Below are 26141 nucleotides of genomic sequence, written 5' to 3'. Positions count from 1 at the left end.
TTAGTTTTTTCTAAGGAATTTGTTGATAAGTCAATTTTACTTATGAGTTGAGAGGTGTCCTGAGCTGATTTTTGGACTACCTTATTTAATCCTAATAATGCCTTCCATATTGCCTGAAGAGTAATCTCCGTGGGGGTTAAATCCTCCAAGTTTATTCCTCCAGCGTTCTGGGTGAGGTTGACGCCATTTGACTTCCGATATGGCCTGGGCTTCCTTACTCTGCCCTGAAGACGCTGGACACGGAGGTCGATTATATTCTGGTGGCGATAAAGATGCCTCTAGTTCCGAGAGGACCGTCGCTCCTCCTTCAGTCCTCAACTCGGCCTCGCTCACCCCAACAACCGGGATAGGCATTGCGTATCGGTCGATCGTCTGTTGGGACGGGGAGGAAGTTCTGGCCAATGACGTTTGGCCTTTCACTATCCCCTTTCTTTTAGCGTGTGGCATTTTTAGAAAAAGAAAATACCTTAGGAAGAAACACCAACAGAGAAACTCGATTGATCAGCAAACACACTCAAGCCGCCATCTTGACAAGCCCCCCCCCTTGGACCCCATATGTGACATTTTCTATGATTATTATAAACAACTTTACGCCACCCCTATCAATCAGGGGCTGCCAAGCCAGTTGTATTTTGACAATCTGTCTTTGCCTAAGCTCAATCAAAAAGACACAGATTTTTTGAATGCTCCCATCCGGGAAGAAGAGGTGGAATTGGCAATAACGTGTAGCCCACTGCACAAAGCTCCAGGTCCCGATGGTTTTGGGGTTGAGTTCTATAAGCTTCTGGGTAAGGCAATCCTACCAGCGCTTACTAATTTTTGGAATCATATTGTGGACACGGAGCCACTTCCCCTTAATTTGGCACAGGCACAAATAGTTGTGTTACCTAAACCAGGTAAAGACCTTTCAAGACCAGAATCCTATCGCCCCACATCCCTTTTGAATTTTGAAGCTAAATTGTTGGCCAGGATTATGGCTATGCGCATGGCTCGTTTCCTTCCAGAGCTAGTGCATGAGGCCCAGGTAGGGTTTGTGTCTGGTAGGTCGGTGGCTAAGAATATTTGGAAAATATTGGCCTCTCTGGAATTCGGTCACAGATTTAAGGTTCAGTCAGTGCTCATTAGCTTTGATGCAGAAAAGCTTTGACTGGGTCAAATGGGATTTCCTGTTTGACATACTGATGGCATATGGGTTCTCGGGGCGATTTATATCGGCTATGAGAGCGCTGTACTCATCGCCTAGTGCACGGGTAATGGTTAATGGGTTGGATTCTCTGGATTTCCCTATATTGCGGGGAATGAGACAAGGGTGCCCTCTGTCACCTTTATTGCTTGTGCTGACACTGGATCCCCTAATTAGGGATATAGTAACAAATGATTCAGTCTGTAGGGTCCAGATAGGCACACATTGTTTTAAGATTGCTGCTTTTGCAGATGACCTATTAGTCCATCTTACGAATCCACAGGAGTCCCTTTCAGCTTTGCCTGATACATTCAGAGAATATGGAGATTTTGCAGGATGTAGATTAAATTTGACAAGTCAGAGGCATTGCCCTCCTCTCTGCAGGTAAACAGAGGTGGGGTCGGGCCTTTCCTTTGCGGTGGGTGGAGAGTTCCTTTAAATATTTGGGTATATGGTTATCTATGGATGTCCCGGCCTTATACCATCTTAATATAGAGGGGCTCATGCAGGAAACCAAACGGCAGTTAAATAATTGGAGGGAGTTACCGATATCTTTAACGGGCAGGATATGCTTACTGAGAATGGTTCTGTTCCCACGTTGGCTTTATGTATTGCAAACATTGCCTTTGCATGTGCTCTGAAAAGACCAAAGCACTCTTTATAGTCTGTTTAGTCACTTTTGTTGGGCAGGCAAAGCTGAGGTTAAATGTTATGCTGGGGGGTAGGAGGGGAGGGGGCCTGGGGCTTCCCAACTTGTCCTTATATAATCAGACGTGCCTTTTGCGTCATTTAGGAGACTTATTTGGTAAATCACAAAAACTTGCACCCATAGAGTTTGAGCATGCTTTTTTTTGCTCCATATAATTTTTTTTCACTATTACACAACACAACACATCAGTTGCCTAGTCACTTGCGAACTTGTGTATTGCTTGGGCCTTTACGTGAAGTGTGGAGGGTGCTGGTAAAGAAGCCGGGGGCTGTCCTCTTATGTCTGATTAACTGTCCATTAGGGGAAATGTGGCATTTGAACCAGGGTTGGTGAACTCCGTGTTTAAAACCTGGGACCAAAATCGTGTTTAAAACCTATTGCTGGAGCACCTGTTGAGCGGCGAAGGAGAGTTAATTTCCTTTGTGGAGCTGCAAGCACAGATAGGGGCTACGTGGGGGAGTCGGTTTGCCTATGCATAGATAAAGCACTATGTTGCATCCTTGGATAGGTCACAATTGGGTCTCAAGATGGGAGCCCAGGTAAGAGATTTTTTTCAGGAGATCCTGGACGGTGATCTGTCTGTTCCAGGGCTCCATAAATCTCTGGATAAAAGGGAACCCCCCCCCCCCCCCCAGGACTATTCAGCTTTGAAGGTGTGATAGGAAAGGGAGTTGGGGATTTCTTTGGCAAATTGGGATGTGGGAGCCACGTTGCGGGGCATTCCAACATTAACGTCAGATGAAAGCCTGAGAGAGTGCGGATACAGAGTGGTACTCCAGGCCTATATGACAAGGGAGCAGCTGGCACATGTGGGGGGAGTAGGAGCGAATGTTTGCACCAAATGTGGACAGAGTCCTCATTCCTTTAGTCATGCTTTCTGGTTATGTTCACGTATATGGGATTTTTGGATACAAGTGAAGTTGTTCTTGATCAAATTGTTGGGGGTAACAATACAAGGTTCGTTGGCACAATTTGTTTTAGATAAACCAAAGACTAACACTACTCTATCTAAACCTGATAGTTTTCTTTGTCGCAAAATGTGCTTGGTAGCACGGAAATGCATACTACAATGTTGGTCATCACAGGAGCCGCCCTTCTTTTGGCAATGGAGAAACCAAGTACACTTGTTAGTGACCTGGGAAGCATGGGATGTGAAGGGGCCCCCTAAATGTAAACAACACTTTATACAAATTTGGAATCCTTACCTACAAAATCTAAGCTCTCGAGGTCGAAGCCTCATCCTCAATTTAATCCAGATCTAGTGTAATTAGGTCTCATTAGCCCATGGGGGGAGGGGGGACCAGGTTTATCAGAATATAATTCGCTGGGGTTTCTTGGGTTGGTGTAAGGGGGGGAAGGAGGGGTTGGGGATGAAAGGGAGGTGAGGGGGAAGATTGAATGAGTGATATGATGTGTGGACAGGTATTGTTATGTTAGAATTAAGATATTAGATCTGTTGCTCGTTGGCTGTTGGATAGGGGTTGGGAGGGACGGGAAGATGTTGATAGAATAATTAAAGGGGGGTTCAACAAGGGAGTTAAGCCGATGATGAGCAGATACATATGTTAAGTTGAGGATTTGGCACTGAAGTCTGGACGTTGTAGTTAATAACCTGGGGAGGGGAGGAATAAAGTTGGTGGCGTTTGAAGAGAAAACTGTTTTAAAAACTTTTGATAACTGTTTCTCTAACTTCAATGTCACTGTTCTGAAACGCTGTCTGTTAACCAGTCTGGTTGTGACAAGTTTGAATCACCTTTAATAAAAATGTTGAAACATAAAAACTCATCTTTTTTTCAGGCTTATAAATTAGGCGAGCAATGAGTTTCCACTACTAGTCTTTCCGTACAAAGATACAGATTGATGTTTTCTCTTATCAAGTGTCTTCATGCATAAAATTCATATCAAGATGGAGTTAATAGCCTATTTTCTTTTCTTTGATATACGAATTAGACAAATTAACTTTTTGTTAAGAGCATAGATTGGATGCTATTTTATCATGGCGTAATTAGATTTGTATTTATTTTGTCTTTTATGTCTATTATTTTGTTGTTGTTTTTACACTTTTTGTATGTAATATGTTATCCACTTAGAACTTTAGACAAGACTGAATACAAATAAATTATTAATATTAGGCGCAGAAGAACAGCGTTTTCATCTCCCGACACTTCATCACATGCAGAATGCTTAAATGTACTTAAATTATATGTGTGGAAAACTTGCGTGGCAAATTGGATACTTACATTTAAAATATCACATAATACACAATGAATATGAGTGGAAAATTTCTGCACAAAAGTGATAAAAGTCACAACCGTGACAGTTCGTCACTGGCAGGCACATATCACAATTAGTGTCATGATGGTGACTGTTTCCTTGTCTGTGCTCACCTCGCCCTCTGGTGGCCAGAACCGCCAGCCGCCTGCACCCAGGGGCTCAACTCCTGGGGAAGGGCGGTCAAGTGCAGGTGAAGTCTAGCTATTTCTGTCAGAGTTCTGCCTTGTCTCTGGTGTGGGGTGGTTTTGCCTGCCACTGCTGCTCCCCAGCAGTGGTCCAAGGGCTCACGAACCTAGTTTCTGCCTTGAAAACCTAACAATTAGTTTGGGAAGAATGGGAACAGGGTGAGTGGAGGGAGCATATATGAATTAGCCGAGTAATGTATGTATTGGACTTTTTGTTAAGAACATCGATCGGATGCCATTTTATGCATGATGTAATTGGATCATTTATATTTATTTAGTTTTTTTATGTCTATTGTTTTGCTGTTGTTTTTACACTTTTTGGGAACAGGGTGAGGGGAGGAAGCGTGGTAGCACCTTGGAGACCTGTGTAGATAAAATAGGATAAAATAGTAAGGAGTGCATGGCTTCTGGATGACCTACTGGTAGGAGGGAAGCTTAATTCTTTTCAAGCAAGGTAGCCTCTTGTAACCTCAGGCCAGCGTGGCTCATATTCAGGCACATAAAAACAGGTGCCAATGTGTGCTGGCAGTTCCAATTTTCTTTGGACATGTGCACACACAACCTCCAATTTGCTGCAAGTTTCCACGTATATAATTTGAGTGCATTTAGCTTGAATATGTGATGACGTGTTGCATGATAAAATGTTTGTGATGGTGAGGTGTCAGTGGCAGATTAAGATGATGAAAATACTGTTCTTCTGCACCTAAATATGTGCCTTGCAAAAAATGTGTAAGAAGTTTTAGGGAGGCTCTTATTTAGGTGCGAAAGAACAGGCTCAGATGCGCACCCCCCCCCCCCACAATTTGCTGCAAGTTTGCCATGTATATAATTTGAATTCACTTAACTTGAATAAATGATGGAGTGTCATGACAAAATGTCTACGGTGATGAAGTGATGCAGGGATGAATTGTTGGGTGATTAAGTGTCTCAGTGATTAACTGCCAGTAATGAACTTTCAGATGATCAAGTGTCCATACACAGTGTTTCCCTACCTGGATGATTACTTAGTCACGTGCACATCAAAGGAAGGAGCTCAAGAATCAATGCAAAGAACTATTCGGGTGTTGGAGCTACTAGGGTTCATCATAAACTACCCCAATTCCCATCGTCTTCCTACAGAATTGGAGACCAGAGGAGCCCTTCTAGACACAGCTCAGGCCCGAAAGGATGCATTGGTCTCCATAGCACTAAATGTTCATCAGAGTCAGCAGGAATGAGTTTGGCAGATGGCCACATGGCCTAGACTGAACACGTCACATACATGGCACACTTCCATTTGAGGCCAGACCAGTGGGTCCTAGCTTCCCAGTGGCCTCAAGCCATCGCTATCATTCCTGCTCTGGAAATGTCTCTGTCTTGGTGGGCGATTCGATCCAATTTGACCATGGGATTCCCATTCCAAATTCCTCCACCCCACAAAACATTGATGATAGATGCATCCAATCTGGGCTGCGGAGCTCAAGTAGATGAGCTCCACACCCAAGGTTGGTGGCTCTCCCAGGAGGCTCAACACCACATCAACCTCTTGGAACTATGGGCTATTTGGAACACTCTAAACGATTTCAGAGATTGGCTGCTACACCAAATTATTCTTATTTAAATGGAGAATCAAGTTGCAATGTATTATGTCAACAAGCAAGTAGGCACGGGATTGTATTCCTGTGTCAGGAAGTGATCAGCATGTAGAATTGGACATCCAGCCAGGGCATGGTGTTTACAGCCATTTACCTAGTGGGGAGGGGGGTGTATGGGGATGAGGAGTGGAAGGGGTTAGTCAAGTATTGATGTTGTGTTACATGCATTGCTATCAAAACTTAATAAAAGTTATTTATTCCTTATTGTATACTCTACATTTTGTTCTGTAATCCACTTTGATGTATTTTTTAAAAGGCAGAATATCTAAAGGAAGCAACGATTTCCCATTCCTTCTGCCTCTGGTGCCACCATCTTGGAGTCGGTTTATGAAATAAGGCAACCCTTTGGGCACCATTAGGCACTGCTCATTGCTTTAGAAGTAGGTGGAAGGTTGGACGGTCAGAACATTTGGTTGGTCCTTTATTGGCCTGGACCAACATTTTCTCCCAGACTCTACATAGTGCAAATTAAGTTGCATGCGCAAATCCAGTCGTAGTCAGGATTTGTGATCACAACTTACTTAGTTAACAAGCCAATCAGCGCTTATAATTGCCAATTAACAACCAATTATTGACACTTAGAATTATGCACACAACTGTCTAAGCATATTCTGTAACATGATGTGCATAAATTCTAAGTTGCATGGTTGGAAAGGGGGCATCGCTATGGGCGGGTCGTGGGGGTTTCTAAAATCTATAAGTTACAGAATACACTCGATCCGCGCCTAGTTTAGGTATCGGGATTTACACCAAGCTTTACTTGGCCTAACTGCCCACTACTAAATTTAGACACTCAGATGGGCGCTCGGCGTATTCTATACATGCGGAAGTTTAGGCTTATTCTATACAGTACACCTAAATTTAGGCCTAAATCTAGTCTTTTATGCACTTCACAGAATCACACTAAGCTGAATCAAATAACATGGATGCTGCCATGTCTACACAACACTATGGACTTAAAGGTTGCCATTCCATTTGTTTGTGCAATTCTGGTCACCGCATCTCAAAAAATATATAGCAGAATTACAGAAAGGAAACAAAAATGATAAAGGGATAGGACGACTTCCCTACGAGGAAAAAAGGCTAAAGCGTCTAGTGATCTTCAGCTTGGAGAAGAGACAGCTGAGGGGAAATATGATAGAGGTTTATAAAATACTGAGTGGAGTGGAATCACTTGTTTACTCTTTCCGAAAATACTAGTACTAGGGAGCCCGCAACGAAGCTACTAAGTAGTAAATTTAAAAGAAACTGGAGAAAATATTTCTTCACTCAACGTTTAATTAAACTCTGGAATTTGCTGCCAGAGAATGTGGTAGAAGCAGTTAGCTTAGCAGGTGTACAGCGCTGCATATGCCTTGTAGCGCTATATTAATGATAAGTAGTAGTAGGTTTTAAAAAAAGGGTTGGATAATTTCCTAAAACAAAGGTCCATAAGTCACTATTAAGATGGACTTGAGAAAATCCTCTGCTTATTTCTAGGATAAGTAGCATAAAATCTATGTTACTGTTTTGGGAGCTTGCCAGGTACTTGTGGCCTGGATTGGCCACCGTTGGAAACAGGATATTGGGCCTGAAAGACCTTCGGTCTGTCCCAATATGGCAACGCTAATGTTCTTATAGTGGTTTGTAATGGAACTACAGCTATGAAATGTTTTTCATGCTTTTATTATATACATTGCCATGCTAAATAAATGACTGATTATGCTGATCTGCAAGACAATGAGGCACATTTTCAAAGCACTTAGCCTTCCAAAGTTCCATAGGTTTCTATGGAACTTTGGAAGGCTAAGTGCTTTGAAAATAAGCCTCAATGCGTATTCTCATAGTTACAGAATCCTTCAGGTGTACTCCTTATTGCCAGCAGATAGAGAGCATGTGACAGGTGTAGAAGTACCCCTGTCTGCTCCACAGGAGGATCTTCTGGAGCAGTCAGAGGTATGTTTGTCGAGAATTGGGAGAGATTTGACGTGATATCCAGGGCAGCCAAGGAACATCTGGAGGGGGGGGGGGGGGGGGAATCAAGTAACTGTCCATGGGAGGTTAAAGGGAGCCACTCTAAAAGTCCACAGAGGTCACCTTAGGCTTGCAGGCCTTGCATTGAAGAACAGTGGAGTAGGGAAACACGAGAACACCTGCACTGTCTCCATCAATGCATGAATGGAAAAATTAGTTAATTACCTGATAATTTTATTTCCTTTAGTCCCAAAGGATCAGTCCAGACAAATGGGTTGTGACCATCCACCAGCAGGTGAAGATAGAGAACTCTAATGAACTGTGCCTCTTGCGCTTAGCAACCAAGCCAGTATTTGATAACAAAGCAGTGAAAGAGAGTTACTTCCAGATAAAAAACTCCAGTGTCTAAATACAAAAATAACTACGAAATAAAGAGCAAAACTCATGCCTTAGAAATAACGCAACCAGAACAATACGAACACCTGAAATTACATAGAACCGGAAAAAACGAAATCATCACAGAAGGGTGGGCTCTGGACTGATCCTTTGGGACTAAAGGAAAGAAATTATCAACACTGAGCTGGGAAGAAGAAAAAATAAAGAGGGTCTTTTACTACGGCACACTCACATTTTTGGCGCGCGCTAAAATTGAGGGCATGCTAAATGTTAGAGACGCCCATAGGAATGCATTGGTATCTCTAATGTTTAGCGCATTTACAATTTTAGTGCGCACCAAAAATGTGAGCACGCCTTAGTAAAAGACCCTCTAGATGAATTCTTTGTTTTGGTCTTTATTGAGCAGAATGTTGGAGTCATACCATACTGGAAACATTCTTTTACTATGATAAATCAGAGCAAAGGAAACAGAGTGAACTGATGAGCTAAAGAGAACTAGCATGCCTTAAAGGACCTCTTCCATGTGACGGCTACTGCTGTCTGTCAGAAGTTTCTCACCTGTGCCAGCTATATCATTATTCTCTCTGTCTTTCGAGGCATGCTCTCCACCACAACGCGTCTCATCTTCTTTCCGGATCTTGAACAGCACACCAGGATTACTAATGACATAACCTGGGAATTTAAAGATTAATATAGCTTATTCTAGAACCTTCACATACTATAGACAAAAAAAAAAAATTTCTAAGCATCACCTTCTGGCTGATTCTCACCTCTTACTCCATCACCCTGCCTTTATGGTCCAGTTCTTACTTCTCCCTTGATGTCTCTGATTATATCCTGGTTCTCATCTACTCATCTACTACCACTAAAGACCCCTTCCTCCCCATGTATGCTCCCTTTTTGACCTCAGGATGTTTCTTGGCTCATTGCTTGTACATTTTCTGATTACCTACTACTTCTTATCGCTCTCTCTCTACCACCTGGTTCTGTGCATTTGATCCTACCCTTAGTCTAGAACTAATTTATTTATTTATCACATTTGTATCCAACATTTTCCCACTGATTGCAGGCTCAATGTGGCTTACAATAATACTGTAGTAAAGTTACAATGCATTTAGTGTCAGCTGATCTCTAGCGTGTGCCAAAAACACTAATCTGTTCATCTGGCCCCTTCTCCTCCAACAGCATGCAGAACATCTTTACCTTGTCCTTTCCTAGGCCCTCTACAGTTAGTCCCTCACTCTCAAAAGTTGCTCTTAGATCAAACCTTCCAGCTTTTCTACCTAACTCAGGAAACTCTCTAGTCGTCCCTCAATATGAATGTCTGATTCAGATCCTGATTACTGCCCGCTACAGTAAACACTCTTTCAATCCTCCCCATCCTTCTACTTTCCAGAAAACAGAAGTGAAAATAATTAGCCTGTCTTTGCCAGGACCCAATATTTTCACACTGCTTCCCAGGTCCCTTCTCAACATCCACAGCTCTGCCAGCATCACAAGCCAACTCTGTATTCACCAACTTCCCAAGCAGCAAAATGCTCCATCCTATCATAAACACCTTAGGAATTCCATCAAACAAATTCTGAGGGTATTTACATAACAGGCACCCTAACAGGAATACACATAAGTTTGACCAATTTTAAAAGAGAAAGTATGTGCATATTTTCCCTTTTTAAAATACCCCAGGAAAAGTAACCAAACAAATATACATCTATTCTCAGGAACATATACAGATTTGCAGTTTATTTTAAATGCTTATGCATGTTTATAAAATAAATAGAATATACTAGAGTTCAAAACATTGTTCCGCCATTAACGTCTATTACAAAATTTATGTAGACCTCAGCAGTGCAACTCAAAGCTTAGGGTTTTGGCTTCAAGAATCAAGCACTCAATTCATCATCGGTCTTGTCAGTTACCTTGTTTTTAACTAACTCAAACTGCAAATTTGTATTCTCTTAATGAAGTTATCAAATAAAGTTTTAAATAAACACTTAACTTTTGTCGACTCAGGGGCAAGCAGTCCGACATGGCACATGTTTCACATAAAGCTGTTTCATGTACATACCTCCTAAAAATTTTTTTTAAAATAACAAAAAATAAAAAAGAGATTAAATCCTTATTCTTCTGTTGCAAAAAAACAAAACATATATCTATACTCTTTCGATAGTTATATGGTTTGAAACCCCAATAATATAAAAGAGGCTCGCCTACCATTAAATCTATGTTCTTTCTCTTGCCGACCAGCCATACTTCATAAAGATGGCGCTGGTAGTTTTTAAGTATTTAAATCTATTTAAAGATACCTTGGGATCATCTTCGACTCCTCCCTCTCCTTCTCTGCACATATTCAACAGATTGCTAAAACCTGTCGTTTCTTCCTCTTTAATATCGCCAAAATTCGCCCTCTCTTTTCTGAGCACGCTACCAGAACCCTCATCCACACTTTCATCACCTCTCGCTTGGATTACTGCAACTTGCTTCTCACAGGTCTTCTACTCAGCCATCTCTCTCCTCCTCAATCAGTTCAAAACTCTGCTGCACAATTAATATTTCGCCAGAGTCGCTATGCCCATATCAGCCCTCTTCTGAAGTCACTTCACTGGCTCCCTATCCGTTTCCGTATACAGTTCAAGCGCCTCTTATTAACCTATAAGTGCATTCACTCTGCTGCCCCTCACTACCTCTTCACCCTCGTCTCTCCCTACACTCCTTCCCAGGAACTCCGTTCACTAGGCAAATCTCTCCTAGTTGTACCCTTCTCCCCCATCGCTAACTCCAGACTCCGTTCCTTTTATCTTGCCGCACCTTATGCCTGGAATAGACTCCCTGAGCCATTACATCAAGCTCCATCCCTGGCCGCCTTCGAATCCGGGCTAAAGGCCTACCTGTTTGATGCTGCTTTTAATTCCTAGCTTGTAACCTGCTCATAACGTGTCCTATCTGTCTGTCCTACCCTTATCCCTTATTTGTCCTGTCTGCCTGTCCTGATTTAGATTGTAAGCTCTTTTGAGCAGGGACTGTCTTTGCTTCATGTTAAATTGTGAAGCGCTGCGTACAACTGGTAGCGCTATAGAAATGATTTGTAGTAGTAGTAAATCATCAGCTGATTCCGTCCGCCAATCACAAAGCCCTGTCTGGCTGTTTTCATCGAGGGAGGAGTGGGGGGGGGCAAAATTTCCCAGGGCCTGTTGCTAGCATGGCTTTCCTGTTCCTGTGCACAGCAGCGCCGCAGAGTACTTCCTTCCTGCCGTGTTCAAACTGGCTTTTTGGACACTGCAGGAAGGAAGGAAGGAAGGACTGCTCTGAGGCGCTGCCTTCGCACAGAAACAGGAGAACCAAGCCCTGGGAAATTTTGTCACGTACAGTGAAAGGAGCAGGACAAGTAAGAAGGCGGACCCGGAAGGGGTGTTTGCCCAGGGCCCAGCTTTGTCTCTCAGCGGCCATGGTTTTCATAATAAAGAAACCTACTCAATCTCAGCATTCACACCTCTAGGGTTAACTGTTTGTAACAAAAATATCCAATGTTGTTCTTTATAATTGAGTATTGGATATTTTTGTTACAAACGTTTAACCCTAAAGGTTTGAATGCTGAGACTGAGTCGGTTTCTTTATTATGACAACAGCCAGATAGGGCTTTGTGATTGGCTGACAGAATCAGCTGATGATTTAACTATCTAAAAAAAAAACCAGTGTCATCTTTATGAGGTATTGCTGGTTGACAAGAGGAGCATAGATTTAATGGTAGGGGAACCTCTTTTAAATTTGGGGGGTTTCAAACCATATATCTATCAAAAGGGTGTAGATATATAAGATTTTTTACAACAGAAGAATAGAGATTTAATATATCTTTTTTACATTTTTTTAGGAGGTATGTCCTTGAAACAGCTTTATGCGAAACGTGCCATGTCGAACTGCTTGCCTCGGAGTAGTCAAAAGCTAAGTCTTTATTTAAAACTTTATTTGATAACTTCATTAAGAGAATACAAGTTTTTGAGTCTAGGCATTTAACAGAATTTCTTGTAGCCAAAAGACCATTGGAGTGATATGTAAATGATATGTTAGTCATTTACATAGGTGATATCGTTAGAGCTCTATTAAGAGTAAGACATTGTTAATCTACAGGTTCTTTATTTACCTTTGAATGTAGATATATTTCTTTTTTTTTCCTTTTAAAAATTTATTCCACTTATGTTAATCTTGGATCACAAATGAGGACTTAAAAGTATCTATTCTTTTTCTTAATTATTATATAATTGAATGTTCTTTTTGAATTTATCTTGAATAATATATCTTTCTGTACAAGTGTTTACTTGACTGGAAATGTAAATTGCAATAAATAATTAAAAAAAAAAAGAGAATACAAGTTTGCAGTTTGAATTAGTTCAAAACAAGATAACTAATTCATTGCTAGAGTTGGGAAATGTCATTGCCATAACTGGTGGCATTTATACAAGCCAGCCCCCAGAAAAGCCTCCAACCAAGTCAGGCACACTTCTTTGCATAATTTTACAAACAACTTGAGTGTGGGGCGTAGCACTTTATATGCTCAATTAGGCATTTATAAAATATGTATGGGAGCCTTCAGATAAGCATATGCTGTCTTTATAAAATAGACACAATATATGCATCCATTTGCCTCTACAGCCTATCTGCCCTGTTATAAAATTACCCTCTTGGGGTATGAACCATTTCCCACATGTAGGAAATGGCTCTTATAAAACTGCATAAGTGACTAATATTTTCAAAGCACTTAGACTTACAAAGTTACACAGTAGCCTATGGAACTTTGTAAGTCTAAGTGCTTTGAAAATGAGCCCCTATGTGCACTGACAAGATGGTGTAAACTTATATATGCATTGTGTGCAAGCATTTCCAGGGGTAAAGAGTAGGCTGAGTTGTGAAGTGCATGAACATGTTATAAAATACCCGAGTATAGTCTATGTGCAACTGCTTCAGAGCAGGTTTTAATTCATACATGAGAATTTGTGCCTTACTGAACACAGTTCTAAATCCCTATTTTATACAGGCACGTAGACGCCTGTGATGTTTTTATAAAATAGACACCTTTATAGAATTTGACGAGGCATATTTTCAAAGCACTTAGACTTACAAAGTTGCACAGTAACTTATGAACCCCATGGCCACTCTTCTATAAAATTTATGCCTTTAAGGGGTATTTTTTTTTTGTAGCAATGAATTTTTATTGAAAAGGTTTTGTATTAAGTAACAAATAAGGAATAACAATAATATACCAAACACAGATTAGAATAAACCCCCCCCCATACAGAAATCAAGGCAAACTCCCTCTGAAGACATAACAAATCACCAGATTCCCCCATCCCTCCCCCACCTAACAAAAAGCTAATCCCTGCCCTGGTAACAAAAAGAGACTCCAAACAAAAAAACAGCACCAAGGGCCTTAAAAAGAGGGACACAGTTCTTTCATTGTAAAACCAATGGTTTACAATTAAAGAACAGTGTCCCTCTTTTTAAGGCCCTTGGTGCTGTTTTTTTGTTTGGACTTTTGCTTGTACTTTGTTCCCTCTCTCTGCTATAACAACAAAAAGAGACTCACTATAGCGCTAAGCACTTAGTTGACTCTTCAGAGTGCCCAGTTCAACAATAACAATTCCCCAGTTCCCACACCCCCTTCGCCTCCTATCAAGGCCTTAGGGAGTAATTTTATAAAGTACACGTAGAAAAGGCTTTTATAGTTCAACAATTTTATTGATAGATCAACAAAATAATCAGACATTGAGGATCATTTACAACAAATTGACAACCATACCCTCCGAAGTTGTACATGGTGAGTCTCGCCTCAACTAAATGATAACACTTCTCTATGCCCCCTATACAAATCCCATAGCCCACCCTGCCCCCACATTACAACCAATAACAGTAGTTGCATGATAACCCCGAATAGTCATTACAACAATACAAACCCAGAATACTGAATGAACCACAAACAGACAAAGGAAGACAGGTCAATTAAGTCCAACATCCAAGGAAAGATTCCATAATATCCTACCCTTACCCAGCCCAACTTGCCCTAGCACCCACCCAAACCAGAGAGATAAACCTACAGAGAATAAGGCCAAGAACCCCTCATCTAGACTACTTTAGGAAAAACCCCATCTCCACCCCCCCCCCCCCCCGAAACACCCCTCCATCCCCCCAACCCTGCTCAATGTAAGAAATCCCTCAGCACTAGTAATGTGAATTAAAGGGAACATACCCCTTCTCCGAAACCTAGCCCTCAAACTTTAACAAGAACCTGATAAAGCCCCAAGTTGGTTAAGAATATTACTACGGGCCCGATGTGCCAAACTAAAAATATATCGCTGCCAAGTTAAATAAAAGTGGCGTTGTATTTTAAAGTTAGGTTGGGAATCCTGAAGTTCTAACATGAGTAACACATGAAATCTATTGCACAATTGCAATCATTATGTATCCTCTAAGTATGATACACATCTATTTCAATTTAGATTTTTATGCAGAGGTTCATAGAGTGATTACGAGATTTTATTGGAGAGAGAAACAACAAGGATTGCCATGGCTAAGCTGTGTCTGCTGAAGCAACAAGGGGAAGTCAACTTCCCTAATTTTTACAAACACCACTGGGCATATATTATGAAGTAAGACATGTACTGACATCATGTGAATGCCAGTCAGACAGAAACAAGCTGGAGATGGTGTGATGTATGATACACCCTCGTCTCCATATCTTATTGCCATGTAAATACTGTAAGAAGGGAGAGGAATTTTACCTGGATAGCTGGCTGTGCACCACTGTAAGGCTTGCAGCAGGAGAGGGACAAGTATAATTGCAGAGAGGGCAGATTCCCCAGGTTCTAAACCCTTCCCAGAAGTGCTTAGTGAGGTCTTTTCTTAGAACAGACACAGAACCCTGGAAGGGAGAAAACCTGGCATGGCCTCAAAAAGGTAGGTGCTCCACACCTGTAGTGCTTTCCTGGAGTTGGTCCTCAGGGACATGCCAGGACTTAGATCCCGCCTTTGCTCCTGACTCAGTAAGCAGTATACCCTGGTCTCTGGGAGCCAAAGTGAGGCTTGGAAACAGGTGGGGCCATTTCTCTCAGGGAATATGGCGACCAGGAGATAGGGGAGGAAAGAAGAGACAAAGAGGACAGCAACCTGACTGAGGGCAGGAGGAACCTTCCTCACAGAGAACCAGCTGCAGGGAGTAAATGGGCTACCTAATCCTGGGCATAAAGGACCCTAAAGTTAATGCAGTGCCTAGTTGGTGACAGAAGGGGAAAGAACAGGTTTCCGGTCCTTACCGGGCAAAATGCTATTGTGAGACAGGTACTAACTTGCCTGAAGAGAGAGAAGAGGTCAGGGTCAGTCATGTGAAAGGTGCCTCATTAAAGATGCAAATAACTTCCTATCTTATTGCTCCATTGGTGTAATTTATATTTATAGTGCTTGATATTATACAAGGCCTGTAGATCTAACAGCATCTGCATTTGTTTTTTAAAAGCTAGGCCCCTCCAGCGCACTATTCATTGGAAATGGAGCACTGAAGATGAAAGACACCACATATATATTAGATGTAGAGGCAGACAAAAGAAAAACTGGAGACCTACTCCCACAAATCCTTGCCAGAAATAGACACCCCCAGCCCCTCACCCTCTGGAATCCTCCCCCTCCTGCCCTAAATAGCACCACCCCCACAACAAAAACATAAACAATCCATTCTGTAGGCCTTCTCCACCTCCGCCCCCCGCACTTATTTGAACACTAAATTACCCCATCCATAATACAGTGAAATACAACAATAACAGCAAACTGATAACCAAACATACCCTATTTCATTGCCAGACCATGAGTTAAACCCCCTCAAAAATGAATTGACCTGCTGAATGCTGACCACGTGGGCTCTCATGCACTACAAACGCAACCTGTCAAAGTTGTTAAAATTGCAAGCTCGCTATAACGAACCGCTCCTCGCAGCATAATGGAAAGGGTGAACGGGGTGCCACCACGTGAGGATACCGTATCCTCTGTCACCTAAGCAGAAGCACTCCTGTAGATTCAGGTGTCCACATGCACCTGCAAGCAGGGCCGACATCCCAGCACATAAACAAACGAAGAACATGTCGCCCATAGTAACCGGTACCTTTCAAAATCCTCAAACTTGTAATCCATGTATCATCCTCCCAAGGGAAAAGCCAACGGGTGACAGGGTACCAACCCTGCACCATCTCCTCAATGCCACCAACGAAGTTCTATGCAGTTCTAGGAGTGATCATGACAGTTTGTTCACAAATTTCTTCAGATCAGTGGGATACATAAAAAAAATGAAGATACATACCTGTAGCAGGTATTCTCCGAGGACAGCAGGCTCAATATTCTGACTGATGGGTCATCGTCCCCAACGGCCCAGGAGACCGGAAAAAACTTCAAAAGCAAAGGAATCCTCTGGAACATTCCGTCGCGCGGGCCGATTCACCGTGCATGCGCGAACGGCTTCCCGTCCGCGACGCGAACGTGCACTGCTCAGTTTAATAAAAAGCAAAATATATAACTGGAACAACTCCAACGGGGAGGAGGGAGGGTTGTCAGAATATTGAGCCTGCTGTTCTCGGAGAATACCTGCTACAGGTATGTATCTTCATTTTCTCCGAGGACAAGCAGGCTCAATATTCTGACTGATGAGGTATCCCTAGCCCCCAGGCTCACTCAAAATAATAAACATTGGTCAATTGTACCTCGCAATGGCGAGGACGTAACAGAGATTGACCTGAAAATAAATTCAACTAGGTGAGAGTACAGCCTGGAACAGAACAGAAATGGGCCTAGGAGGGTGGAGTTGGATTCTAAACCCCGAAGAGATTCTGCAGCACCTGAAGGCAGTAGTGAGATGTGAATGTGTGAACTGATGACCATGTCGCAGCCTTGCAAATCTCTTCAATGGAGGCTGACTTCAAGTGAGCCACTAACGCAGCCATGGCTCTGACATTATGAGCCATGACATGACCCTCTAGAGTCAGCCCAGCTTGGGCAAAGTGAAAGAAATGCAATCTGCTAGCCAATTGGAGATTGTGCGTTTTCCGATGGTGACTCCCCTCCTGTTGGGATCGAAAGAAACAAACAATTGGGCGGATTGTCTGTAGGGCTTAGTCCGCTCCACATAAAAGGCCAATGCTCTCTTACAGTCCAAGGTGTGTAACTTGTCCTCAACAGGGCGGGTATGTGGACGGGGAAAAAATGTTGGCAAGACAATTGACAGGCTCAGATGGAACTCCGACACCACCTTCGGCAAGAACTTAGGGTCAGTGCGGAGGACTACTCTGTTATGGTGAAACTTGATATAAGGTGCATGAATTACCAGGGCTTGGATCTCACTGACTCTGCAAGCTGAAGTAACAGCCACCAAGAAAATGACCTTCCAGGTCAAGTACTTCAGATGGTAGGAATTCAATGGCTCAAAAGGAGCTTTCATCAGCTGGGTGAGAACGACGTTGAGATCCCATGACACTGGTGGAGGTTTGACAGGGGGCTTTGACAAAAGCAAACCTCTCATGAAGCGAACTACTAAAGGCTGTCCAGAGATAGGCTGACCTTCTACACGTTGATGGTAAGGTGAACCCTTACGAAGTTGGTCTTGAGACCAGACTCTGATAAGTGTAGAAGGTATTCAAGCAGGGTCCGTGTAGGACAAGAAAAGGGATCCAGGGCCCTGCTGTCACACCGGACGGCAAACCTCCTCCATTTGAAAGAGTAACACTTTTTCGTGGAATCTTTCCTGGAAACAAGCAAGACTCGGGAGACACACTCCGACAGACCCAAATAAGCAACCTCTAAGCTCTCAATATCCAGGCTATGAGAGCCAGAGACTGGAGGTTGGGATGTAGAAGCGACCCCTCGTTCTGTGTGATGATGGTCGGAAAACAGTCCAATCTCCATGGTTCTTCGGAGGACAACTCCAGAAGAAGAGGGAACCAGATCTGACGGGGCCAAAAAGGTGTAATCAGAATCATGGTTCCATGGTCTTGCTTGAGTTTCAGCAAAGTCTTCCCTACTAGAGGCCTGTCCCCCAATGCAGGAGAAAAGCATCTGACGCTAGTCTGTCGTGGGCCTGAAGTCTGGAACAGAATTGAGGGACTTTTTGATTGATCTGAGTGGCAAAAAGATCCACCGAGGGGGTGCTCCACTCTCGGAAGATCTTGTGGACAACATCCATGTTCAGAGACCACTCGTGAGGTTGCATGATCCTGCTCAACCTGTCAGCCAGACTGTTTTTGATGCCTGCCAGATAAGTGGCCTGGAGAAACATGCTGTGGTGGTGGGCCCAAAACCACATCTGGACGGCTTCCTGACACAGAGGGCTTGTTGGTGTAATAAATTGCAACCTGATTGTCTGTCTGAATTAAAATAATTTGATTGGACAGCCGATCTCTGAAAGCCTTAAGAGTGTTCCAGATCGCTCGTAATTCCATGAGGTTGATCTGAAGATCTTTTTTATTTTATTTTATTTGTTGCATTTGTTTTTCCTGGAAGGACCAAGCCCCTTGAGTGTGAAGTCCATCTGCATGAGCTCCCCACCCTAGGAGAGATGCATCCGTCGTCAGCACTTTCTGCGGCTGAGGAATATGGAATGGACATCCCAATGTCAGATTGGATTGAATGGTCCACCACTGAAGGGATCTGCAAAACTCGGTGGAGAGATGGATTACATCCTCTAGATTCCCTGTGGCCTGGCACCACTGGGAAGCTAGAGTCCATTGAGCTGATCTCATATGTAGGCGTGCCATGGGAGTCACATGAACTGTGGAAGCCATGTGCCCTAAAAGTCTCAACATCTGTCGAGCTGTGATCTGTTGAGACACTCGAGCCAAGGACACTAGGGCCAGGAGATTGTCTGCCCTTGCCTGGGGGAGATAAGCTCGAGACGTCCGTGTGTCCAACAGAGCTCCAATGAACTCCAATTTCTGTATCGTGACAAGGTGGGACTTGGGATAATTGATTACAAACCCCAGTAGCTCCAGTCTGCGTAGCGATGCTGCAACAACTGCCAAGCACTTTGTGAAGACCCTGGGCGCAGATGCTAGGCCAAAAGGCAGTACACAGTAATTAAAGTGCTGAGTTCCCAGTTGGAATTGAAGATACTTCCTGTGAGCTGGGAGTATCGAGATGTGAGTATAGGCATCCTTTAAGTCCAGAGAGCATAGCCAATCGTTTTCCTGAATCATGGGAAGAAGGGTGCCCAGGGAAACAATCCTGAACTTTTCACGGAGAAGGAATTTGTTCAGGGCCCTTAGGTCTAGGATTGGACGCATCCCCCCTGTTTTCTTTTGCACAAGGAAGTACCTGCAATAGAATCCCAGCCCTTCTTCCCCTGGTGGAACGGGCTCAACCGCATTGGCCTTTAGAAGGGTGGAGATTTCCTCTACAAGTACCTGCTTGTGCTGGGAGCTGAAGGACTGAGCTCCCGGTGGGCAATTTGGAGGCTTGGATACCAGATTGAGAGTGTATCCAAACCGGACCATTTGAAGAACCCACCTGTTAGAGGTTATAAGAGGCCACCTTTGGTGAAAAAATATAAACCTCCCCCCGACAGGCAAGCCATCCGGCACGGACACTGTTATTGAGGCTATGCTGCACTGGAGCCAGTCAAAAGCCTGTCCCTTGCTTTTGCTGGGGAGCCCTAGGGGCCTTAGGCACACGGCGTTGACGGGAACGCGCATGCTGGGGCTGAGCCTGAACCAGCTTCCGAGAACCAGGAGTGTACCTATGCCTGTTATAGGAATAGGGAGCATTCCTCTTCCCTCCAAAAAACCTCCTAGAAGAGGAGGCGGTAGCAGAAGACGTCCAGCGGGAGAGAGAATCCATGGCGTCATGATGTTTTTTTATCTGGTCGACCATGTCCTCTACTTTTTCTCCAAAAAGATTATCCCCCCAGCAAGGAACATTCACCATTTGGTGCTGGGTCTTCTGATCCAGGTCAGAGACACGCAGCCATGAGAGTCTGCGCAACACTATACCTTGAGCAGCTACTCGGGATGCCACATCAAAAGTGTCGTAAGACCCCCTGGCCAGGAATTTGCGACACGCCTTGTGCTGCCTGACCACCTGGTGAAAAGGTTCAGCAAGCTCCAGAGGAAGTGCTTCAACTAAACTAGACAGTTGCCTCACCGAGTTCTGCAAGTGGATGCTCGTGTAGAGCTGGTAAGTTTGAATTTTGGCGGCGAGCATAGCGGCCTGATATGTTCTCCTCCCAAAAGAGTCCAAGGACCTAGACTCTCTGCCTGGGGGTGTCGAGGCATAGTCTCTAGTACTCTTGGCTCTTCTGACAGCAGAGTCCACCACCATGGAATCGTGAGGAAGGTGGGCCTTCACCATTACAGGCTCTCCATGTACTCTGTACTGGGACTCGGATTTTTTGGGGACAACCGGATTAGAAAGAGGGCACGACCAATTTCGCATAAGCACTTCCCTCAGTGTATTATGCAAGGGGGCCGTAGCAACCTCAGCGGGCTGAGAAGGATAATCCAAGACCTCGAGCATCTCGGCCCTGGGCTCATCCACAACCTCCATAGGGAATGGAATGTCCTTAGACATTTCCCGAACAAAAGATGAGAAAGAGAGACTCTCAGGTGGAGACATTCTACTCTCAATTGGCGGAGTAGGATCAGAGGGAACCCCACACGACTCTTCCTCCAAAAAGTATCTAGGGTCTTCCTCATCTTCCCATGAGCGCTCCTCATCGGTATCAGACAAGAGCTCCCTAAGAGCAGCCCGAACCCGAGCCTGTCTCGACGTCGAGGATCAACAACCTTGTGGGGGTGTCGAGAAGTCGACCCCTGCCTTGCCTGGACTCCAGCGAAGCTTCCTCCACCGGCATTGAGGGGGAATCAACCAGGGTGGCAGCCGACGCCGGTACCGGGACGGGGGCCTCCTCACAGGCGATGGCCCAGATGCTGCCTCGGCAGTCGGTACGGAAGACGAAAACACCCTCGACACCGAGGCCGACTGGCAAAGCAACCTTTCCAGAAGCTCCGGAAGAAGGGCCCTGATACGCTCGTCGAGAGTTGCCATCGGTAAAGGCTGGGGGGGCTGGTGCAGGAGTCGGTTGCAGAGTCTGAAGGGGCTCGGGAGCCGGTAACAGGCTGCCAGATGACCGACGCATCGGCACCTCCTGAATGGAGGGTGAGCGGTCCTCCCGGCGCCGACGCTTCTCGGGTGCCGACTTCCTCAGCTCCCCGGAGCTCTCGGTACCGTGCATAGAAGGAGAACGATGATGGTGCTTCTTAGCCTTCGGTCAACGTCCGTCATCGAGACTCCTCGGTACCGAAGAGGAGGACGTGGAACCCTCACGCCTCCTCAGGGCTGGGTCTGACTCAGAGCGGTCCCGGGGAGGCCTGCATAGCAGTAGGCCTTGAGATAGGTGGAGACCCACTCGATGCCTCGCTGCTCCCAGCTCGATGCGGTCTTTCGGCAGCCATTACCTGGACTCCTGATGTCAATGCCTCCCTCAACGTTGATGCCGCCGACCTCGGTACCGATGTCAAAGCAAACGTCGAAGGACCGGACCGATCCGAAAAGAGTTTCTCACGCTGAGCCTCTCGAGCCACTTGGGTCCGTTTTTTCATCAATTTACACAGCTGGGAGATGGTCGGGCCCAAGACACTGGAGACACCACGTGTGGGGGTCGGTACTGGAGATGGTCTGGTTGCACCGAGTACAATGCTTGAAGCCGTTGGGTGTCCTCAATGACTTGGAGGGAAAAACGGCGGTCGCAAAATCCAAAGGCTCGATGGTGCCAAGAAAAAAGGGGCACAAAAAGGAAAAAAACAGCCCAACCGAGCAGTCTAAAGGCGGCCGCGTCAAAAAATTAAGGATACTTCAAAGGGGAAGAAGAAAACTAATAAAATAAAGGAAAAAAAGGGTTGTTTTTATTTTTTTATTTTTGACTAAACGAAATTGAATAGAAAGAAAAAAGGGGATAAATTGGGCGATGAACGCTAAAAAACGGTTCTCCTGAGCCGAAAAAGGGAACGTGAAGAAAAAACAACTTTCCCAGTCGTGGACTGAAAAGAACTGAGCAGTGCACGTTTGCGTCGCAGGCGGAAAGCCGTTAGCGCATGCGCGGTGAGTCGGCCCACGTAACGGAACGTTCCAGAGGATTCCTTTGCTTTTGAAGTTTCTTCCGGTCTCCTGGGCCGTCGCGGACGACGACCCATCAGTCAGAATACTGAGCCTGCTTGTCCTCGGAGAACAAAGTTTTATTATCATAACACACACGCACCTTGGCAGGGTATAAGATTCTCCCTTAGAGAATTCTCCCTTACAGAATATTTGGTTACAGTGCTGACCCAACAGCTTGCGCTGTTTGGAGACTCTGGGTGAATAATCCTGGAACAGAAGAATTTGAACACCCTGATAGTCCACTTGGCGCTGAGCTCAAAAGAGCTGCATGACCTTCTCTTTATCTGCGTTGTTCAGTATGCATGCCATCACTGGTCTGGGCCTCTGGTCCCCCTCCCTGGGTTCCCCCAGATGGTGAACGTGTTCCACTTTCATCAAAGAATCCTGGAAAATGAAACCCAGCTGACGTGGTAGCCAGGTTTAGATAAAGTCCCATAGCTCCTTATCCTTCACTGCCTCCGGGTGACCGATAATGCGGACATTATTCCGCCAACCCTTTTCTCCTGGTCCTTGACACACTGAGAAGTCCTCGGCAAGAGGCAACTCCATTCTTTGATCTGCTGCAAGCGGGCCCCCTATCTCTCCAAGTTTTCTTTAATTAATCATCAACAGATGCCTGTAACTTTGGCTGTCTAAAACCACTGTGAGCTGTTTTGTAAGCTTCCAGTTGGCACATTTGCTGAACCTGTCGCCATCTTGGGGTTCCGTGTGAGCGTTCATTCCTTCCCTACCCGGGGGGGGGGGGGGGTCTTTACTGGCATGCCGCGTGACACCTGCTCAGGCAGAACAAAAAACCCCTCAAAGTTGCGCTTACGAACTTCAGAAAGCCCTCGGGCAAATAGGATAAGAATTTGCATGTACTAATGAGCTAATGGACGTTCACTCAGCTAGGCAACATCACCTGACTCCCCCCTTCTGGATTTCTAATGTTGCTGCCTCTATACACTGATTAGCTTCAATAACTTTTGGGCTTGCATGCGGTATATAAGAAACTGAAATTAAATAAAAATTTCAGACATATCTTCCTCTCCTAGGAACCACAGAGTCCATATAACTCTAAAGGGCCTTCACATAACTGCCAGTTTGACATCGGGCATGCAGGGAATATTAAATACAGCAGAAAGTAAAGGCCAAAAAGGGGCAAAGCTGGTTGTTTTGTAAAGGAATAAGTAGAAAGAGAAATCTCAGACACAGGCAGAAAAACTGTTGTACCAAGTGAGATGAGAGCTCCATGGATCTCTTTCATTGCGTTTCTGTACAGCTCCTTCTGCCATTCTTCCAATGTCTCCCATTCCTCCTCAGAGAAACAGACGGCCACATCACGAAATATGACAGATGCCTGTAACAAAATCATAGAGGAGACCAAGATTCAGATATGGAGGAACATTATCTTTCACTAGCCAGGAGAGATGAAAACATCAACATAGTGACAACACTGGTGATTCTTTTTCATAAGATATAACATTCATACCCTTCTAACTTACAAGCAATGCTGCACACAATCAGTAACTTTAGCAACTAACAACAGTGATACTGACTCCACAGTGACTCCTTGACAATCCTAATGCTTTCTGACTCCAGTTACTCTCTGAAACCCTGACATCTAGTAACCCAGTCACTCATTAAGACATGCCACTAATCTCATCTTTCTCTGACACCCCACTGACCCCAGTTACTCCTTCAAACTGTGACATTCCAGTGGGAGAAAATTAGAAGCTACATGAATTAAAAATCAATGATATGGTCATACGCAAATATGTGTCAAACAGATTATTTTTGTCCAAATAGAACTGCATAGAGTGCATAGGTGATAACTATTTGTAAGTCCTCCTTTTTTGTTTGTTCCTAATAGTCTTAGCACATGTACTTAAAAAAAATCTATGCAATGTGAACTACTTATGGCTGCCACTTGCAATGATATTCAAAAATAACTTAAGTCATGTTTCATTGTTATTTTCATTAACTGGATAGCTTTCCATGAAAGATTAAAGTTAACATTTTTGAGTCTTTCCAGACAATGTTTTTATTCATATTTAGTAATGGCAAAGAATGATTGCTTTTTACTCAGAGCCTCTAATTTGTGATTTGATCAGAGGATGGCTGTGGTTAATTCATTCAAGACTTTTTACTTTATAATGAGAGACAGTGGTCATGGCTTTACAACTTAATATAATTGTAGTACATAGACTTTCTACGGTCAAGTGATCTTCTTGCATTATACTGAAACTAACACTACTGGGCGTAGTGGGATTTAGATATAGTTTATGACAGCAGTGCTAAAAAATTTTAGATCAAAATATGCACAGCGCTTTACATTATTATTGAAAGAGTCATAAATAAAGTAAACAAACAGAGGTTTATAATTTATTTATTTATTGAGAACATTTATATCCCACATATTCCCACTATGGCAGGCTCTATGTGGCTTACAACATGTTATGAAAAGAACATCATAGTAAATCTAGTTCAAAACAGAGAATAAGGTACATGAAGGGGAGGGAGGGAAACAACAGGAGAAATGAATGAGGGACGGCAAGAAGTTAAGCAGCAGAGGAGTAAGATCTATCACATAGATAAGTCTTTAGGGATTTCTTGAACAGACTGTGATCAGCAGTCTCTTTTAATGTTGATGGTAGAGCATTCCAGTAACCAGGACACATAAAGCAACAAGAGGAGGCGAAGAGTAGCTTGTATCTTAGGTTCCTGCAGTTAGGAAAGTGGAGATTGAGACAGGTGCGGGACGGCTACTTGGAATTTCTGGGAGGGAGGTCAATCAGGCTGAACATATAAGCTGGAGCTTCCCCGTATACGATCATGTGGGTAAGAGCACAGATTTTGAATTTGATACGTTCTTTAATTGGGAGCCAGTGGAGCTTCTCTCTAAGGGGTTTTGCTGCCTCAAACCTAGATTTGCCAAATAGTAATCTCGCCGCCGTGTTCTGCACCGTCTGGAGTTTCTTAAGGGTGTGTTCTTTGCAGCCGGTGTAAATCCCATTGCAGTAGTCAAAATGGCTCAATACGAGAGTGGATTAGAGACCTGAATAGGTCAAACGGTAGGAACTGCTTGATACGTTTAAGGGACCTCATGGAGAGGCCACTAAACAACGTATACAAGGTAGGGAAAGTTTATCACAAAAAATATATGATTTTTTGTATCATTCTAATGCAAGGAAAGTGTAGATTTTGATATACCTCATGGAGAGGAACATTCGCTTTGTAATAGACAGAACTTGAAGGTCAATCACTGTTCTCTCTAAGCTGAGCATGAGTCCTCCATCTAAAGTCCTGCCAGGGGGAGGTGCAGTTTCACTATTACATTTTCAACAGTGAGGGACAGACTCTGCAGGACTCCAGGGACCCCGCCTGTCTCTAGCCATTGAAAACACAATATTGAAGTACCACCTCCAACTGGCAGCAGCGCAGTTAGAGGACTCCCGCTCAGCTTCGAGGGATCAGTGAGGCCGATATTCAGACCGCGGGAGTTAGACTGGCTAACTCTCACGATCGGCGCTAAGCCCAGATATTCAATGCTGGGCTGTTTCTGGTGAACGGCACTGAATATTCACTTTAGTTTTGGGTGGTTTAAAGATAACCGGCTAAGTAAATATTCACACTTAACCGGTTATCTTTAAACC

At 44.0% G+C, this 26141-nt stretch overlaps 1 protein-coding gene across 2 annotated transcripts in view; it reads right to left on the bottom strand.

Annotated features, from left to right (window-relative positions):
* The window catches only part of LOC115457898 (zinc finger protein 436-like), a 100886-nt gene that overhangs the window by 26911 nt on the left and 47834 nt on the right, over window positions 1-26141 (bottom strand). For both annotated transcript variants that reach the window (XM_030187578.1, XM_030187579.1), the window contains exons 3-4: window positions 23719-23845; window positions 8893-9006 (exon numbers count right to left, since the gene is read on the bottom strand). In XM_030187578.1, the coding sequence (XP_030043438.1) occupies window positions 8893-9006; window positions 23719-23845 (241 nt within the window). The remainder of the gene's footprint in view (window positions 1-8892; window positions 9007-23718; window positions 23846-26141) is intronic.

This window comes from Microcaecilia unicolor, chromosome 14, assembly GCF_901765095.1.
Source record: "Microcaecilia unicolor chromosome 14, aMicUni1.1, whole genome shotgun sequence".
Lineage (NCBI taxonomy): Eukaryota > Metazoa > Chordata > Amphibia > Gymnophiona > Siphonopidae > Microcaecilia > Microcaecilia unicolor.
The sequence above is the reverse complement of the archived record's forward strand: the minus strand, read 5'-3'. Positions and strand labels throughout refer to the sequence as shown.